General features: G+C 34.6%; 2 protein-coding genes across 2 annotated transcripts in view; one reads left to right on the top strand and one right to left on the bottom strand.

Moving 5' to 3' along the window:
* Positions 1–660: 660 nt before the first annotated feature.
* LOC132732159 (uncharacterized) lies at positions 661–2,562 on the bottom strand. The gene is made up of 2 exons (XM_060718527.1): positions 2,551–2,562; positions 661–1,998 (listed from the first exon to the last, which is right to left on the bottom strand). Exons 1-2 carry the CDS (start codon positions 2,560–2,562, stop codon positions 661–663), a joined length of 1,350 nt encoding a protein of 449 aa, XP_060574510.1.
* A 4,745-nt stretch (positions 2,563–7,307) lies between these two features.
* The window catches only part of LOC132732164 (HMG box-containing protein 1-like), a 38,542-nt gene continuing 25,362 nt past the window's right edge, over positions 7,308–20,487 (top strand). Inside the window, exons 1-3 of the mRNA XM_060718532.1 lie at positions 7,308–7,369; positions 17,709–17,929; positions 19,010–19,119. Coding sequence (XP_060574515.1) covers positions 7,355–7,369; positions 17,709–17,929; positions 19,010–19,119 — 346 coding nt within the window. The 5' untranslated portion in view covers positions 7,308–7,354. The remainder of the gene's footprint in view (positions 7,370–17,708; positions 17,930–19,009; positions 19,120–20,487) is intronic.

Raw genomic sequence — 20,487 nt, forward strand, 5'->3', positions numbered from 1 at the left:
CTAATGTCCACACTCTTTCTGCTGGGTGTTTGTTACGGTTGTTAAACACAATGATGCCAGACTTTTCTGAATTGTAATCGTAGCGCCACTTACGTGAATATTCGCTGCAAATAGTTAACATATGTTCAAGTCCTCGTTTCGAGAAAGCTACAAGTATCATGTCGTCTGCTACAGTCGGTGCACAAATGTTCATATTGTACATACAAAAACCAGCTTGACAAGACTCAAGCTCTTTGATTAGTCCATTTATGAAGCATAAATATAATAACGGCGAACTTTTGCTGCCTTGACGTGTGCCTTGGCGAATTGAAATCGGATTGGATACGTAACCTCTATTTCTGACGGTACTTGAAATTTCCCTATACATTTCAACAAAGTTAAGAAAAGAAGTGCTGTCGATGCCTGTTTCATGTAGTCTATATAGCAAGCCCTGATGCCATACACGGTCAAAGGCTTGGCGTCCATCTAGAAAGCATATGTATAACTTGCTGTCTTGTTCAGCAGCGTAGAGAACACTTTCACGTACCACAAATGACGTCATGAGACACCCTAGCTGTTCCTGGAATCCGCCTTGCTGAGTACGTATGGTGTCCAATATTGTTTCTTTACATCGTTGCAGTAAGACCATTTCATACAGTTTTAAAACGACGGATGTAAGAGTTATTGCTCTAAAATTGTTCGGGTTATCTCTACGTTTTTCCCGCCTTTATGTAAGGTAATAATTGAACCCATTTTCATTGTTTTTGGGATATAACAAAGTCGTAACATACCCGTAAATAGGTTTGCGAGTAGAGGCGAAAGTATCTCATTAGCTATTATGAGATGTTCGTAAGTTATTTTGTCTGGACCACATGCTTTTCCTTTGGGGCAAGATTTTATAAGGTCAGCGATAGTTGTAGCAGACACAGTTGCATTCGTATCCGGAACACTGGTGTTGATAACATTTGACACGTAACTGTTAACGGAATCTCGCCATTGATTATCATACTCTGGATTCTCTGTTGGCGTATATAAGTCTTGAAAGTATATAGCCCATTGTTCAGTCAACGCCTGCTGATCTCTGTATACATCTCCGTTAAACTTGATTCCTGCACCTGCACTAGAATTAATATTTTTTCGCCGCAAGTTCACCATTTTCCAGAATGATTTAGAATCGACTTCAGCTGCTTGGTCAATTTCGCTATCCATTTTCGACATAAATAGTTCTGTGTAATGTCTATGCGCTCGTCGAAATAAGCGTTTCGCGTCTTTATATTCACGATAAACATTATTGTCATTGTTACGCGGGCGGCCTTCCATACACCATGAAGCGCGTTTCCTTTCCATTATTTTGTGAAGTTTGTTTAGCTCCTCGTTCCAGTACGGCTTGACGTGACGTTTAAATTTTGGTACGGGTAGGCATGACGATGCAACATTAATGCTATCTACGAGAGTCTGATATGCCCTGTCAATGCCGTGTGTATCTGTTGGGATCAATCTGAAGACTTCTATGGCGACGCGCTCTGCTAATTGGGAAGTATAATGTTGCTTATCCTCTGCTGTAACTTTACTCCAGTTGACTTTAGGAGAACAGTCATTATCAAGCGTACGTGTGCCGTCAGTAGGGGTTAAAGGAAATTTCAATGAACAAATAATGGGTCTGTGTCGGGAGACGTTTAGACATTCATCATCAATAATTTCACATTTTACAGAGCAATATTCAAATTCAATTGGCATGCAAATATGATCAATAAATGATTCTTGACAATTATCATATGAAACAAACGTGTTCCTAGCACCCTGACAACTTTCTAACATGTCAATTGCGACCAAGTTTGTATCATTTAAAAATCCAGATAGAATATGTTCTCTAGCACTTAAATTACTACGCAAATTAGTATTAAAGTCTCCAACAAATATGGGTATACCAATTTCAGCATACATATACCACAGGTTATAAAGTTTATCAATATAATCTCTGAAAACATTTATAGGGTGATTAGAACATGGTAAATATATCTGAAATAGAAACACATATGATTGTGGTTGTATCTGTATCTGAATACCTATGATATGATCATCATCTATAGCTAAAGGCGTAATACAATTATCAAGTCTCTTATGCCACAGAATTGCCACACCCCCTTTACCAACTTTTCGTCTGCTCGGGCGAGATAAGTCAAAGTCGGCTGTAGCATGACATTTATAATTATTGTTTATTGCATTTAAAAAAAGCAGCTTTCGCTATCGAGTACGGACCCCGGACATGTCACCAGTCATGCCCTTAAAGTATGTTATAATTCTAAAGTGGTGACCTATTTGATTGAAATTCAGTAATTCACTGAGGACCATGGACTGCTTCCCTCATCTGGTGGGTCTAGAAGAACTCTTCCACGTCTTCGGTCTTCGAAGATGTCTTCTTTGACCTCCCCCCTTAATGCCTACTTTGAGAGTGCGACATTTTTGGGCTTGGTCATGGACTTCTCATCCCCTCAGAGTGGTCTTCTTCATCCCGTCATGTAGTTCTTCCAGATGTCTCAGATATATCGAGATAACCGCCTCATATGTTACCATCACTCGCATATCGATCCGGCTGCCGGTAAGCCACAGACAATTTAGTAATTTATAAAATATGAAATGATTTCCCAAAGATAAATTCTGCCTATATCGGTCCAATTTTGAATTTTGTTTTGTTAAAATATGGAAAGCCACAGACGCATTTTATTGTTTTAATTAAATTTACTAAGAAATTTATTTTCAGTCAGTGAAGTGTTGTTGCTAAGGCCGTCACAAAGCACTAGCAGCTTAACGGTGCCACAGACATTGGTTGCCACGGTCAATTTTGAATTTTGATAAAATGCCTAAATGATAAGGTAGCCTTTTTTCAGTCCAATTTTGATATTTAATAAATGTTATATAAAATTTGTGTACTTGATCTTCTGTTTATCAACGACCCACTCTTAGAGCAAATTTTTATTGGCGATTTGCCTTTATTTCCAAAAATAAAGATATATAAAAGTTTACAAAAAATACATTTAAACAAAGAACGTGAGACTCAGCAAATGATATAGAACAGAACAAACTAAAATGTGTACCGTTTAATTGATGGGCTGCTTTATTTTTGTTTGGGCCTGTTCCCTTCTATATCATTCTTCACATATAACCTGAGATTAGCTCATATAACTGTATGTTTTGTTACGGGGTCTGAGTGTGTCCATATTGTATGGCTCATATGGGGTTGTGTTGAGGGAACTAGTATTTATCCTTATTGGCCTTAATTTGTCCAACATTGTGTTGGCTCATATGGGACAACATTGTGTTGGCTCATATGGGACAGGTAATTATAAAACAAGGCACATCTAATTGGGAACAAAACATAGCTTACAAAACAAGATAACACAAAATAAAGTTTCCTTTTAAAAGGAAAGGCTTGTACAGTTGTGCCTTTATCCCAACCCTTTAAAATTGTTGTGTTTTTGTTGTTTTTTTTTTGTTTCAATTTATTATCACAATTTTTTTGAATTACGGTATTTGTATATCATAAAGGGTTTATTTAGTTGGGGTTTTTTTTTGGAAAAACGAATATTTTTTGTCAAAACGATTTGAAATCTATTCTCTATTGTATAAAACTAATAAAGAAAATGATCAATCGTAAAAATATTAACGTGGAGAGCTATCTATCATACTGAAAGGAAACAAGTGTGCACATTTCATTTCCCATTTTTCGCAGAGAAATCATTCGTTTGCTTTATAGACAAGTAAATGCACTAAAATAATTCGTTCCGTGGTACCAATTAATAAGCATGTATCAACTATGTTACACGATCACAAATACGATGCGCTCGCTATCTGTAGATCAGCACGTGGCATGGTTAATGATATGCATGGGCAATTTTTAGATTACCTCACCAAGAAGTTGAATTGCGTTCAGTAGATCTAAATATAACTCGATCATGCGTGATTTGGTAAGCAAGACCACCCTTTGAAGACGGAATACTACTACAGTCACCATTCTCTATTGTATAAAACTAATGCAGACAAAAAACAATTATAAAAGAAACTAACTTTTGCGTCTTGAAAAACAATTGAAACGGAACAATTTCGTTTATAATTTATTACGGTTTAAACCGATAAATCAAGTAAAAATAGAAATCCTATTTATATAAACAAACTGGTATTACCGAAGTAACTAAAATAGCTTAGGTTTCCGTAATATTACTTTGTCTGATTCCGCAATATGACAGAATCGCCCGAATTGTCACGATTGCAATCGGAACTACATCGGCTATTATCAGTAATCCGAAGAGTGACGGAAAAGGCCGAAAAGTTGCGATTGACACGATTGCAGCTGGTTTCCCGTTCAATCATGCACTAACAATTGGAAACAGGAAACAGGAAACCACCTTACCGGAACAAGTTATTCAAAACAAATGGCTTGCAGCCAATAAATATGAGAAAATGTTGTTTCATTGATGTTTCTGCTCTTTATATTTCTTTGAGAGAATAATGTTTAGTTCCTGATTTTTTTTATAAACTTGTGTGCTTGAAAAAAACCGATTCTGATGTCAGTAATCTTTTTTCTACCGTCAATATGAAATCATTCTAAAAATTTCTGAGGGTCATGTTTTGTCTTGGGTAGAGGGTTGAGTAATGTAACGTTGTTTTTTATTTGAGATAATAAATCTCCAGTGTCAAGCTTTGTTAAATCAATTAAAATTCAAAATTTCGTTTGGTTCTGAGAATTTCCCAAGTTGTTGGCCCCGGAAAAATAAAACGCATACGTAAAATATGTGGCATTGGATAAATACCGTCTAAGCACAAGGATTTAATGTAATTGTGTTTTGTATTAAATATACAACATCATCTTTACATGAATCTGTTTTAAAATGTTACGCTATAATAGCATCAACGCACGTTTATTTCGTGTTATAAAGTCTACAGAGTCCCTCAAAACGCGAAATCACGAAACTACGATGGTGAAAACGCGACAGTACGATGGTGAAAACACGATAGTTTATCGCGTTTTCATCATCGTAGTATCGTACTGTCGCGATTTCATCATCGTACTATCGCGTTTTCATCATCGTGCTTTCGCGTTTTCACCATCGTAGTTTCGTGATTTCGCGTTTTCACCATCGTACTATCGACTATCGCGTTTTAGATCAACACATTCATAGGCGATGGCCCTAACGGCATTCCGTAGTTGGACTGATATATACGGAGTATTATGTTGTAGTAGCTTTCTGATGCTCTGTATTTTGCTACGAGCAGCGGTGGAAAATTGATATCTCGCGAGACCGAATCAATTTTCCAACGTTGCGAGTAGAAAAATACATAGTCTCAGAAAGCTACTACAACATAATTTTCCTTTTATTATATACGTACCTTTTCGTTTTATTCAGAAAATGAAATGGAGTTGTTATGAAATAAATTCATGACTGACAGATGAATACCCAAGTAATTCTTGAAAACCGGCCACGCCTTAATTTAATAATCTTGCTTCCCGTTTCCAAATGCAACGTCATACAAAGCTAAGATCGGAGCCAACGTCAAAAACAGTCCGTCACTTCCATATATGGTACCGTATTTGTCACTAACATAATACGGAAATTTCTATCCGATGAAACGTATTTGCGCTTTAATATTGGCGTTTATTATATACCTATAAATTTTCTGCCTAAAATACACGCAAATATTGAAGCGCAAATACTCTTCAACGGATAGAAATTTCCGTATTATGTTAGTGACAAATACGGTACCATATATGGAAGTGCCGGACTATTTTTGACGTTGGTTCCGATCTTAGCTTTGTATAACGTTGCATTTGGAAACGGGAACCAAAATTATTAAAGGCGTGGCCTATTTGCAAGAATTACATATTCATCCGTCAGTCATGAATTTATTTCTTGACAACTACATTTCATTTTCTGAATAAAACGAAAAGGTATATAATAAAATGAAAATTATGTTGTAGTAGCTTTCTGGGACTATGTATTTTTCTACTCGCAACGTTGGAAAATTGATATCTCGCTCGACCTTCGGTCTCGCGAGATATTAATTTTCCACCGCTGCTCGTAGCAAAATACAGAGCCTCAGAAAGCTACTACAACATAATATTCCGTATTTATTTTAGGAAGAAAATTTATAGGTATATAATAAGTAATGGCTATTACCATTATGTATCATGGGGGATAACAAGATTCTATATAGCTATTTATTTATTTATTTCATTCGTGAATATGTTTACACAGACGTTATTATGACCAGAGATGAAAAGAAAATGCTGGTGTCAGAGAGGTACATATACAAGCAAGTTACTTAGATATAACAAATAAAGGAAAGTAACACAAATACCAGTTTAAAATATTGCATAAAAAATTATCGTTCTTGATACCATAACAAGGCTCACACACCCTAGCTGGTACACATCCTCGTCGTCCCAGCCGGTAGTATAGGGCCATTCATACATTGGCAGGTGCATGGTCCACAAGACACACAGTTGGGTTTTTTTTTTGTTATTTTGATTGGGAGCTTTTTTTGTCTCGCCGTTCCAAGTGAAACATTTATGTAATATATTTGGATGGCTTACTAGCACTTAACAAGACCCGAAGGATGGTTTATGAATATTTTATTATATGTGTTGCATCTATATATATAAGTATATACTCACAAGCATCAAGTAAACGTACAGTAAAAATAACGATATTTGATATATTAAAGGCGTGGCTTACTCTATTTTGTGGGAAGCGTTTTTATTCTGACCAATGCTTGTAATACAATAGTAGATCCACTTCTCATATGTTGTTGTTTATTTTTTTTTGTTTTCATAAATAGATCTATATGTGATGAATAAAAGAAAAACATTATTAAATGATAAACCATTACTGAATGAATGGAATAAAACATGGAATACTGGATCTACTCTGTATTACGGACAGTGGACTTGCTTACTACACCGAGTTCTGTATATCTTCTGCTAAAGTATCGTGCCTCTCATCAACGTGCATGCATTTTGGGCAAAAGAGAGATTATTTGGTACCAGTTTGTTTATAACGGTAAACAGTTGGCTATCTTTTCTTAATAATTATTTTTTCACTTAATAATTTTAATTCTGTTTTACTCATATTTGTAAACATATACTTTATTCACAGTACTTACTTTATTAAAATGGAACTAACTTTGAATATGTCTACGATAATTTAGTACTCAACTGCCTACAACCGATGGTGAGGAAATAATTTAGTGGCGTACATATTTTTATGACCCATTTACTTTTCAAAATATAAACACACGTCATCCAATCAACGGTAAGTTTATACAATTCTATAAACCGATAAACCAATCAAAATTTACAACTGTGAAATGGCCTTGAAATATGGCGTCGTGTAGCGTAAGTTGTGCATTATCAAAACAATAACTTTGTAATTGTTTAGCCGATTTTATCACAGTGTAGATTTACTGAGAAATGATTTCATTTGCTTAAAAGGACAATCCTGTATCGAAATGTTGCGCTGCCATGACTGTCTTTTTAATTTATCGCAATAATTTAAGATTCTGAGAATAATTTGCATTTTTTTCTTTAAACATTTCTTCTACAAAAGTAGATTATCTAATTTCTCATTCTTGTTAGTAACGATTAGGCCTATAGTATTGTAGATCTTTAATAGTTAAAGTACTGATTTCGAGACATTTCGGCCCCAAGACGTATCGGCCCCAAATTACCCAAGACGTTTCGGCCCCGGACGTTTCGGCCCATAGCCAAATCGGCCCCATATTTAGTACACGAACACTGAAACAGAATTTTATCTTTTTATCATCTAAAAGTTTTTTTTTAATTTGAACGATTTAAAAGCAAGACATAGAACAATACATGGAACAAACATTTATTAAATTAATAGTAAGTGACGAGTTTTAGCATATACAACACATAACATTAACAGTTGAAAAATTATACTTGTACTGTCATGAAATAAAACAGACATTTTTTTATAAATTACATTTTTATACGGGGAAGTCAAAGACCAGGCCCGCGAAGCGGGTCCGGGCTTTGGCTTGCCCGGCTATAGACTACACGTGTATATGTAAAAGAAAATCAAATAAAAAACAATTAAAAAATATATAGAATTCTATACCTATCAATGAAATTTTCAGTGTCAATTCTAGTCGGGCGCCGCCATTTACAATGTAACTCAATGATAATAGGCGGGGTATTCCGATAACGGAACAAATCTCAACTTTTCGGATAAATGATAATCGTCGAGTGTTCCGAGTGAAAACGGAAGCGGTGCATGTAATACCGAATAACACCTTTAAAACAGAAAGAATGAAAGGAATTTTTAACGACTTCCCCGTTCATAGGCCTTGCCTAATTTCATATTACTTTTAAAGTGATAGATTTTCAATCAGAATGGTACAACAATAACTCAGAATATTTTCAAGAAATTATAACAAATCATAATTTAAAAAAAAATCTTTGATATTGCTAACCGCTTGTTAGCAATAAGCTATAAATGATTAATTTGTTGCACCTTGAAAAAAAACATATATCCACGGATTTATCCGTTATATATCTAAATAGTTAAATAGCTGTTATATGGTAAATAGAGATCAAAAGATAATGATTTTTGAGGTGTAAGTGTGATTAACTTTGTTAATCAAAACGATTTTGCAGTTTGTCAACTGTAAATTAAATTAAGGAATAAGTGTCTTTTATTGTTACACATTGAAAAAAATAGCATTTATCTCAATAGTTAAATTAAGAGATCAATAAATCTATAAAGGATTATTAGTCCCCTACCGGTTTACCGGAGGGGACTTTAGGTTTACCCTCTGTCCGTCCGTCCGTCTGTCAGTCCGCACTCACAGGAGAGTAATTATGTGGCTAGAGGGACAATAGGTAACTGTTCTTTCTCTTTGATGTCATTCATTCCGTAATGCTTTTATATGGCTATTTTCTTTTGTGTGGCTAAAAAGAACAATAGAGAGAACAATAGAGTAGCCACATAATTACTCTCCTGTTAGAACGTCCGCCAGTCCGTCCGTCCACAAAACTGGATCCCACGGTAACTTGAAAAGTACTGAAAATATTTTTATGAAACTTGGTATATGGATAGATGGCAGTATGGAGATTATGCACGTTATTTTATTTTCTTCCTACGTTGAAAATTCTGGTTGCTATGGCAACAAATAGGCTGAAAATATGTCAAATTTTATACATAAACTGGATCCAGTGATAACACAAAAAGTACTGGAAATATTTTTATGAAACTTGACATATAGGTAGATGGCAGTCTTGAGATTATGCACGTCTTTTTCTTTTCTTCCTATGTTGAAAATTCTGGTTGCTATGGCAACAAATAGGCTGAAAATATGGCAAATTTTACACATAAACTGGATCCAGTGATAACGCTAAAAGTACTGGAAATATTTTTATGAAACTTGACATATGGGTAGATGGCAGTCTTGAGATTATGCACATCTTTTTCTTTTCTTCCTATGTTGAAAATTCTGGTTGCTATGGCAACACATAGACTGAAAATATGGCAAATTTTACACATAAACTGAATCCAGTGATAACTCAAAAGGTACTGGAAATATTTTTATGAAACTTGACATACATGTATGGGTAGATAGCAGTCTTGAGATTATGCATGTCTTATCTGTTCTTCCTATTTTGAAAAAATATCTGTTGCCTTGGCAACAAATAGGCTTAAAACATGGCAAATATAACAATATTTGTGATTAGTCAAAAAGAGCTGAAAATGTTTATGAAATTGCATCTTTAATTCAAGAGTTATCTCCTCTTTAAGAATTTTGCTTTTAAAATGTTATATTTTGGTAACAGGGATGTTTCAAATATTAACTTTTGAGTGTCCTTCAGTCCGTCTGTCTGTCTGTTCATAAAAACTGTTTCCTGTGATCACTTTTAAAGAACTTTTCCAACAAATTTACTTAAAATAGAGAAAAATTGAAACATAAGTGAATGGCCAATGGCCCTTCAGAATGTTGATGAGGTTCTAACCGGTAGGGGACTTATGGATTGCTTGCAATACTATGATAAATGCTTGTTAATTAAGGATTTTAGTGTCTTAATTAATCATTTGAGTGCCATCAATCAATCAATATACTACTATTTGTAACAATTTTTCTGTATAAAAATTCTTTTAATACTTTAATTAAACTGTTATAGAAAAGGGCTGAAACGTCTTGCAGAAAAGGGCCGAAACGTCTAGGGGCCAATTTTTGCAAAGTGGCCGATTTGGTTTGGGGCCGAAACGTCCTGTTTGCAAAAGTACTATAAAACCTGTAGAATCAGGGTCAGCTCAGCTCTAAAAATTACTCGGCCCCTGAGTCAGTTCAGCCCTTTTCTAGTCCAATATATTAGACGTTACAGGCTTCGGTCAAGCCCAGAAGCAAAAATATCTCAAAGCGACATCATTTTAATAGGACTTACATAGGGTCAGTTCAAGTTCATCATGTACTAATGTGTATGTTCAGGAAAGGGTACAGTACCGATTAATCAGGGGATAATTATGTTTGACACAATCGTTCAAATTTGATAAATGACCTCCTGCAACTAATTAGAAGCTTTTTTATTTCATATTTTATTAAAGATTACTTAACAAACAAAAAGCATCAAAGGAAACACATTTGTATTATATCAATGTTTAATGAATCTGCAAGAAAAACAAATTTCTTTTAAATATACTTAAATTCTGCAGAAGTACAATGTACAATTATATAATAATAAACCAGATATCTCTTATTTTATCATTGATAACATTTTGTTGGCTTTTACAACATGCAAGTAATCAAAGAAGTTAATATGTTTAATATTGTTGTATTTTCTGATCGCAAGATCAGTAAATACATAGCTAACATCCACGGTCTAACACAAAATTTCCTAACAGACCTAACAACGCAAAGTAGTTCTCACTCAAAACTGCTTATAAACCAGCAATTTAAAAGACAGAATAATTTTTAATGTAGGCATTTAACGAATTACAGTGCATTAAAAGTTCAGATTAGTCAATAGAAATATGAGGTTACAATCACAAATTTCGCGGATGAATATCATTTTAATCAATGAAAATGCTATGTTTAGCTACGTCGATTACTGAATACTCCAGGGCGTAGTACACAAATAAATCTGACTGCCGAGTAGTGGAATATATACATGTCGGACTGTTTGGGCGAGAAGATTTTCGCTAAATTATTTTTATCAGTGTTAAACAGGTTTATCATGAACAAAATACCTCGAAATTGATAAGGATTACAAACACGAAATGGAAATTCTCAATTTAGAGTTACAATGTATTTGTTTTTTATTCAGGCTACATAATTATTACTTAATACTTCACCGTGGTGCAGGGGTATCGCGCTCGTATCGCGCTCGTTTAGGGTGTGAGAGGCCTAAGGTTCAAATCCTAGTCGTGCAAATTTTTTTTGAAGTGTCTTTTTTAAGGAAGTAGCCACGATATGCAAGGATAAAGTGTGGCTGTCATAAAAAATGATTTTTGATGCAACTCTAGTATGTATCTATGTTACATAATCAATCTCAAACTGTAATAGAAAAAAATCTTAACGCAGTCGCTGCGTAAGATGAATTATAGTTTATAAAAATAAACTTATATAGGAAAATACATGCAGATAGTCAGTATGATTTAGATTGCAAAGATCAGAAAATACCTCAGAGCTTGCAGCCCTTTGATTTTTTATTGAGGGCCGAGTTGTCCTGTGCCGAGTTGAGCTGTGCCAAGTAAGTATAGGGCAGAGTTGACTATTTACCAACCTGTTTGCTGAAGTATCTTTTGCAAAGCAATATCTCGCCTCTAGAGGCAAAATTTCTGACCCAGAACAAAAATATCAGAATCAAGCTTTGGCAGGTCAATATATCAGGTAATATATTTGACAAGACAAATTAGCCAAATGCCAGTGGTTGGAAGTAGATGAGATGGTTGCAACAGGTGGAGGGCAACAACTTACAAGTTTGTCAGTAACGTTGGACACAGACACAAATTGGTGTTGGCCTTATTTAGATCAAAATGAAAACTTAATCAAATTTACAACACTTATACATTCTTTACATATTAACCTTTTCCCTGATATAGACGTGTTTCGACGGGTTTTTGTCCCCCCCCCCCAAACACTGTTTTTCGTTTGAGAAATGTTGTTAAAAAAAGTGACCACTTTTTCTGTGCCGCCCCCCATCCAAAGGTTACATCAGGGGGTTGCCAGAAGGAGGATGTGCCTCCTTATGTTTTGGGGGTTTGAAGAGGGGCGATAGTCCCCCTCATCGCCAAGAAAATTTTGGACATGTGACAGGCTAAAAATGGCCTCAGGTCGATCTTAGCGTAACAAGTAACAGACACTGAAAAGCCTTTTACTCTATCTGAATTCATTGAGAAGTTGCAGCGCTTTGAAATCAGTTTTGATGGAAAAAAACAATGCAAAATAGTGATTTTTGGCAATTTTGAGATGTCCCCCCATTGTCATTGTAACAGGAAGTTTACGTTTAAGCATGCTGTTACATAGGCTATGGCCTAGTCAACATTTGTGCCAAGTTTCATCAGTATTGAAGCATTTTTCATAGTTTCATAGCAGTTTGAACTTGTAACAGGAGGCTTTTCAATGAAAACATCCAATTTTCGCAATATGCTCATGGGATAAAAGGTTAATCATCAGCAGTACATTACCACTTGGAAGAGTTATGTTACATGCACATGTTACTTTTGAAATGGCCTTGGCATTGGCTTGTTAACTCATTCAACCCTGTACACTATCTACCACTTAAACCCTACTGATAACTGATAAGCCAACTCCTAGGTACCTTATTGATTTTATCTAAACTGTCTCCCTGAGGGATATTGCACTGTTTTATTGACAGGTCATAAATAATAGGGGGTGCATTATGTAATTTGCCTCTGGCAATCTCATTTTTAATCCAATCAAGCTGAAATGACACATAAATGTTGGCAATAAAATTACCTAATCAGTGGTGTAACTTCCATCACTATGGCAACATGTTGGACTGATTTATTATCAATAAAATAAAGAAGATTTTCAACATAAAATCAGTTTATTTGTAATAAAAGAACTTTATTTACTGTATAAATTTCTATTAAAACATTCTTCTCCATAATATAATAAGTTAAAAAATATATTGAGAAATTTACAAATTAGAAATGAATACTTTGGAAGCATTATGCAAATAAATAAGTAGTAATGACTAATGAGCAAATATAAGTATTATGTTATGGAGCTCATAAAAACAGACAAGAAATGTAACATTTATGGTGCAGAGGTGTATATACATCAGAAATTCATATTCATTTAAAAAAACTTTTATTTTCCTGTTGATTTTTTTTTAAAGAAAATTTCAAAGGAAACAATAAATAATTTATCTTTACTACTGTGTCTAAAAGTAAGAAAATATTAGCCGGAAAAAATAAATATGAATGAAAATTGTTATATGTGTGGATTAATTTTAGATAATTTCAAAGTTATATATAATAATTATAAAAATTATAGATCTATATAATAATGATAATATAAAAATAATTACAAAATAAATACAAAAACTGTAAGGTGTTTACATTTTTGTATTTCTTACATTAGAACAGTGACTCTTATTTTCTAGAGCTTTCAATTATGTTACTTTGCTGATAAAAAGGAATGAAAAAAAGGTCATCAACTAAATATTTTTGTAAACAAAATCAAAAGTTTACAAAGTAGCTCAATCAGAAACACAGAAAAGAACAGTTCAAAGAAATCAAATTCATTTGAGTCCGAATCAAGATCTGGATTTGGGCCTGTGAATGGTCTCTTAGGCAATTCTGACCGATCGTTTGTCTTCCACTGAGAATATTCCACTTTTTCGTCCGCACTTTCATTTTCACTTTGACTGTCACTCGATCTATGGGATTGATTCTATCTCACTTTCACTATCGAGACTAATGTCACAATCCGAATTTACGCCATATTCCGTGTCCGTATCAAATATAATGTCAAATAAATTCTTCCGATTTTCCATTTTTTTAACGCAATATTACTTTTTTTCAGATAGAGATATTTCGATAAAATTTTCACTTTCGTATAGGTAAACCTTTATACTATAGATATAACGCGTTTCCTGATTGGTCAAAATACCTCAAATCTAAATATAACCCGTCGAAGCAACCAATGAAATGCGCCGTCATAACTCGTCACGCGGTATACAGTAGTAGTTAAATACGCGACGACTACTCTCGTCATGCGGGATAGCCGATAAATTTTATACGACGACTATACTCGGCGCGCGGTACACGATAACAGATAAAGACGACGACTATACTCGGCGTACGGGTCGAATGAGTTAAAAAAGAAAATTAAATTGTCCAAAATAATTTTATTGCTAGTTTAAAACAGCATAATTATAATGATATATACATGTGGATTGAGACTTTGTTAAATACTAGGTTTGCAAAACTAGATTCTATCTATTATGTTGATGATGAATACTCAAACAATGTATTGAACTTTTTAAATTAGCACATAATTAAGAAGAGCAGCTGGTGTTTGTATCTGATCCATTACTTCTTCATCCATAATAGGATTTCAGAACAAATAATATGAAATTTGTATCAATTTTTCTATCTGTTGAATCATATTAGTGCCTCAAGATTAAGGTTTATAACCATATCTAGTTGATGTGATGAGTACAAGACTCATGCCCTAAGGTTGCAATTGAACGTGTCATGCAAACATGTATCCCTTTTCCTCTCAGTTTTATAGGTGAACTATCTTTTTCAATAATGCCAAAACATTTCCCAGATGTCTTCACCAGGGTCAGATGATGATGTATCTTATGCAGCATTAAATAGGTTCAAGGTTTTAATTAGTAGTAAACATATGACAGGGAGGTCTGGACACATGTATAAATATCTTATTTTTTGCTCAGTCATCTGTATATATGTTGATTATGAATCAAAATTGCTTGATTGTGGAAATTGTTTCATAATCATTGCCTCCCCTTTGAGCTTAAGCTTCTTCATGAAATATATTAAATTCCTACTATAGTATTGTCTTCATTGTGTAAGGGATAAGTTTAACCCTTTCACTGCCATAGGGACGGCTTAAGCCGTCCCTGTTATTTTCGGCGTATTTCCCATATGGACGTCTTTAGCCGTTTTTATAATAATCATAATGATAATAATAAATTAATGATAATAATAAAAATAGTAATAAATATAAAGAAAATTATACCATCAACAATAATTATTATTATACTAGCATATTTGGAAACATATATAATTATTATAATACTAATAACAAATAATAATAATAATTATATTAATTAATGATATAGTAATTTCTTAGAAAACCCTGTGGCAAATAGGTGATCAATTAAACAATAACCCTCTGGCAGCAAAAGGGTTAAATAAATAATAGTTGTTTCTTGTCCGATGCCCATTATCTTCTTACATATGCCAAATTTCAATGCTTTCAGCTGCTATCATTTATTTCAATGATCCCCTCAGCCAGTTTGAACTTTGCTTTAATAGTTTTTAGCTCACCTGTCACAAAGTGACAGGGTGAGCTTTTGTGATCGCTTTTCGTCCGGCGTCCGTCCGTCCGTCGTCCGTCCGTCGTCCGTCCGTCCGTAAACTTTTACTTTAAATGACATCTCCTCATAAACCACTAAGCCAATTTCATCCAAACTTCACAGGAATGTTCCTTTGGTGGTCACCTTTAAAAATTGTTCAAAGAATTTAATTCCATGCAGAACTCTGGTTGCCATGGCAACCGAAAGAAAAAACTTTAAATATCTTCTTTTAAAAAACCATAAGAGCTAGAGCTTAGATATTTGGCATGAAACATCTTCTAGTGAGTGTTTACCAATTTTGTTCAAATAAAAGCCCTGGGTCAAAATTGGCCCCGCCCTGGGGGTCATTGATTTTCCCTATATGCATATAGTAAAAACTTAAAAAAATCTTCTGTTAAAGAACCCAAAGAGCTAGAGCTAAGATATTTAGCATGAAACATGTTCTAATGGGTGTCTACCAAGTTTGTTCAAATAAAAGCCCTGGGGTGAAAAATTGGCCCTGCCCCGGGGGGTCATTGATTTTCCCTATATGCATATAGTAAAAACTTAAAAAAATCTTCTTTTAAAGAACTCAAAGAGCTAGAGCTTAGATATTTGGCATGAAACATCTTCTAGAGAGTGTCTATCAAGTTTGTTCAAATTATAGCCCTGGGGTCAAAATTGGCCCCGCCCCGGGGGGTCATTGATTTTCTTTATATGCATATAGTAAAAACTTAAAAAATCTTCTTTTAAAGAACTGAAAGAGCTAGAGCTTAGATATTTGGCATGAAACATCTTCTAGTGAGTGTCTACCAAGTTTGTTCAAATAAAAGCCCTGGGGTCAAAATTGGCCCTGCACCGGGGGTCATTGATTTTCCCTATATGCATATAGTAAAAACTTAAAATATCTTCTTTTAAAGAACCCAAAGAGCTAGAGCTAAGATATTTAGCATGAAACATGTTCTAATGGGTGTCTACCAAGTTTGTTCAAATAAAAGCCCTGGGGTCAAAATTGGCCCCGCCCCGGGGGGTCATTGATTTTCCCTATATGCATATAGTAAAAACTTAAAAAATCTTCTTTTAAAGAACTCAAAGAGCTATGGCTAAGATATTTAGCATCAAACATGTTCTAATAGGTGTCTACCAAGTTTGTTCAAATAAAAGCCCTGGGGTCAAAATTGGCACTGCCCCGGGGGTCATTGATTTTCCTTATATGTGTATAGCAAAAACTTAAAAAATCTTCTTTGAAAAAAACCCAAATAGCTAGAGTTAAGATATTAAGCATGAAACATCTTTTAGTGAGTGTCTACAAAGTTTGTTCAAATAAAAGACCTGGGGTCAAAATTGGCCCCGCCCCGGGGGTCATTGATTTTCTTTATATGTGTTTAGCAAAAACTTTAAATCTTCTTTGAAAAAACCCAAATAGCTAGAGTTTAGATATTAAGCATGAAACATCTTCTAGTAAGTGTCTACAAAGTTTGTTCAAATAAAAGCCCTGGGGTCAAAACTGGCCCGGCCCCAGGGGTGTCATTGTTTTTAACTATATGTGTATAGTAAAAACTTAAAAAAAATCTTCTTTTAAAAAGCCCAATGAGCTAGAGCTTAGATGTTTAGCATGAAACATCTTCTTATGGGTGTCTACCAAGTTTGTGCAAATAAAAGCCCTTGGGTTAAATTGGCCCTGCAACGTTGGGGGGGGGGGGGGTGGGGGCCTATATACAGGTGAGCGACCTCAGGGCCATCATGGCCCTCTTGTTTAATTTTTAGCTCTTCTTTTCAATAAATGATATAGCAGTACTACTTACTGGGGCATTAGCTTCAGTATGACCGTTTGTAAAACATCATACATTTAAAGAATGCCACCAACACAGTTGGAATTGGAGAAAAAATTGTTGTAAATTAAAAAAATTCAATTTCTAAAGGAGTTTTAGACTAGCTAATAAAACTACTAAACATTTAATAAATAAAAGAATAGATTTCAGGTACGCATAGTGTATATCTACATGTATTTGCACAATTTTTGCAGTTGTTAGTGTAAAAGGTTGTTTGTACCTCCTGATTACATGTAGCTTGGAAACCTCCCCCCTGGACCCCCCCCCCCCCAATCTTAATGCCTTGCTTAAAAAATATATAATCAAATATGATATGTAATTGTTGTACATTTCAGGATGTAGTCCATTCGAAGCGACCACATGTGAAAACAGAGCGAATGCAAGAGTTCATAAGGGCACAGGATGAATTAAACAGTCCTACAAAAAAGCTTAAATGTCCTGAGGTGAACTGCAACAAGGTGTTTACAAGCTCTCCTGGTCTTAAATATCACTTGCATACACATACTGAGAAACAACCTCGCTTCTGCTGTAGAAAATGCCAAAAAGTGTTCAAAAGGTAAAACCTTGATGAATTTAATTTGATTTATGTAAGGGTAAAAAAGGGGAAAATGTTATCGACGATAATAAGAGGAGAAAAGGTTAGAGAGAAATGTTATGAAATTGAATTTACCAAAACACCTGCTTATGAAATGTGAAAATGTGATGAACTGAAATTTTACAAAGATGGAGTCCTACTTTTCTTGTTTATAGCACCTTTTCATTTAATTAATGTTTTGACACATGTTTAATTCTATACATGCAGTTGAGCACTCAATCGCTCACTGTGTAAATAATAATGGTATGACAATAAAATTGTACAAAGTGTGATTTACATGTAAATTATGAACATGTACAGTGGTCTTTAAAAACAACTAAAAAGAAGTATATGTCGGGCAAGACTAAGACTACAACCTTTATAGGGTTCAACTTTAAGAACACGGCTTATATGTATACAATTTTATAAACTTATATTGTTGCATTAAAGATTGTATGTACTACATTTGAAACCAACAGTAGCTTAGTAAAGGCCACTGAATGTTTGAATGTTATGGATCAGTACTACTAGACAATAAGTCAATATATATGGAATATTATGTTGTAGAGACTTTGTATTTTGCTATGAGTAGTGTTGGATAATTGATATCTCGCGAGATGCTGTGAGAAGCAAAATACATAGCCTCGGAAAGCTGCAACATCATAATTTTCTTTTTATTACATATCTATACATGAAAAGACAAGAAAAGAATTTTAATAAACTGAACTTGTATTAGTTATTTGAGAAACATAACTAGAGCTGTCAAAAAAAAAATACAGTTCACAAATGACAGATTAATATGTAAATTTACTAAATTATGCAAATGAGACCACACCTTCAAAAGTTTTGGTTCCCATTTAGACAGTTAAGAAAAAAATGTCCAGAACTAAGTGAGTTCTATATATGGTGCCATATTTGTCACTAACATTATACCAATTTTTCTATCTGGTGAATCATATTAGTGCTTCAAGATTTACGTTTATTTTAGGGAGAAATTTTATAGATATTTAGTAAAGTTGTATATATGTAAGAGGATATTTATTAGGTTCATGTTTTTTTCAGTGCTAATGGGTTAAAATACCACAGGGAAAAGACACGATGTGATGACTCTGATATAGAACCATCTTATCTACCAGACAGTTTCCTCATCAACACTGAAGACACTCTCTGTGGTATTGTAATTCATATTCTGTCTAGATTATTTCAATCCTTAATCTGATAAGCTGAAAGTGATCAGACTTTTCCATCAGTATAGAGTCAAGCCAGTCAGACTTGTTGACTATATTTTCATCAGGATATCCCCATAATTGATGAAACAAAAAAATGCCAAAAAATGCATTGATGGTTGTGTCCGATCAACAAATATGTCATTCCTGGTCATCCTGGATAGATTAAAAGAACTTGGCATATATGAGCCGCGTCATGACAAAACCAACATAGTGGGTTTGCGACCAGCATGGATCCAGACCAGCCTGCGCATCCGCGCAGTCTGATCAGGATCCATGCTGTTCGCTATCAGTTTCTATACTTGTAATAGGGTTGATAAGCGAACAGCATGGATCCTGATCAGACTGCGAGGATGGGCAGGCTGGTCTGGATCCATGCTGGTCGCATACCCATTATGTTGGTTTTGTCATGACACGGCTCATATGTGTTCTATACAAGGATTACAACGTGTAGCAGGTCTCCAGCTTGGCGTTCAAAGTCACATTTTTATGTCAAAAGTAATGATAGGAATTTTTTATAGAGATGCATTGATGATCATGTCTGGTTAACAAATCTGTCATTAATGGGAGGAAATAAAATAACTTTTCATTTGTTTTTTACAAAATCAGGTTTCCAGCTCAAAGGTCAAGGTAACATTTTTATGCCCCCACAATGTGGGTGCATATAGCGTTGCACTTGTCCGTCTGTCAGTCCGTCAGTCCGTCCGTCCGTACGTCCCGAAATCTTGTGAACGCAACTCCTCTTAAACCGGATGGCAGATTTTGCTTAAACTTACAGGGATGAACAACCTTAATATGTAGATGGTAGTAAAGGAAGGAATTTTTGCTGTGACCAAATTTAACAGAATTATGGCCCTTTGTTGATTTTTTACTAGATACTATATAGAAATTTTGTGAACGCAACTCCTCTTAAACCGGATGACAGATTTTGCTTAAACTTACAGGGATGAACAACCTTAATGTGTAGATGGTAGTAAAGGAAGGAATTTTTGCTGCAACCAAATTTAACAGAATTATGGCCCTTTGTTGATTTTTTCACTATATACTATGTAGAAATTTTGTGACCGCAACTCCTCTTAAACCGGATGGCAGATTTTGCTTAAACTTACAGGGATGAACAACCTTAAGGTGTAGATGGTAGTAAAGGAAGGAATTTTTGATGCGACCAAATTTTACAGAATTATGGCCCTTTGTTGATTTTTTCACTATATACTATGTAGAAATTTTGTGAACGCAACTCCTCTTAAACCGGGTGGCAGATTTTGCTTAAACTTACAGGGATGAACAATCTTAAGGTGTAGATGGTAATAAAGG

The sequence above is a fragment of the Ruditapes philippinarum genome, unplaced genomic scaffold (assembly GCF_026571515.1).
Source record: "Ruditapes philippinarum isolate M1 unplaced genomic scaffold, ASM2657151v2 ctg325_1_1_1_1, whole genome shotgun sequence".
Classification (NCBI taxonomy): domain Eukaryota; kingdom Metazoa; phylum Mollusca; class Bivalvia; order Venerida; family Veneridae; genus Ruditapes; species Ruditapes philippinarum.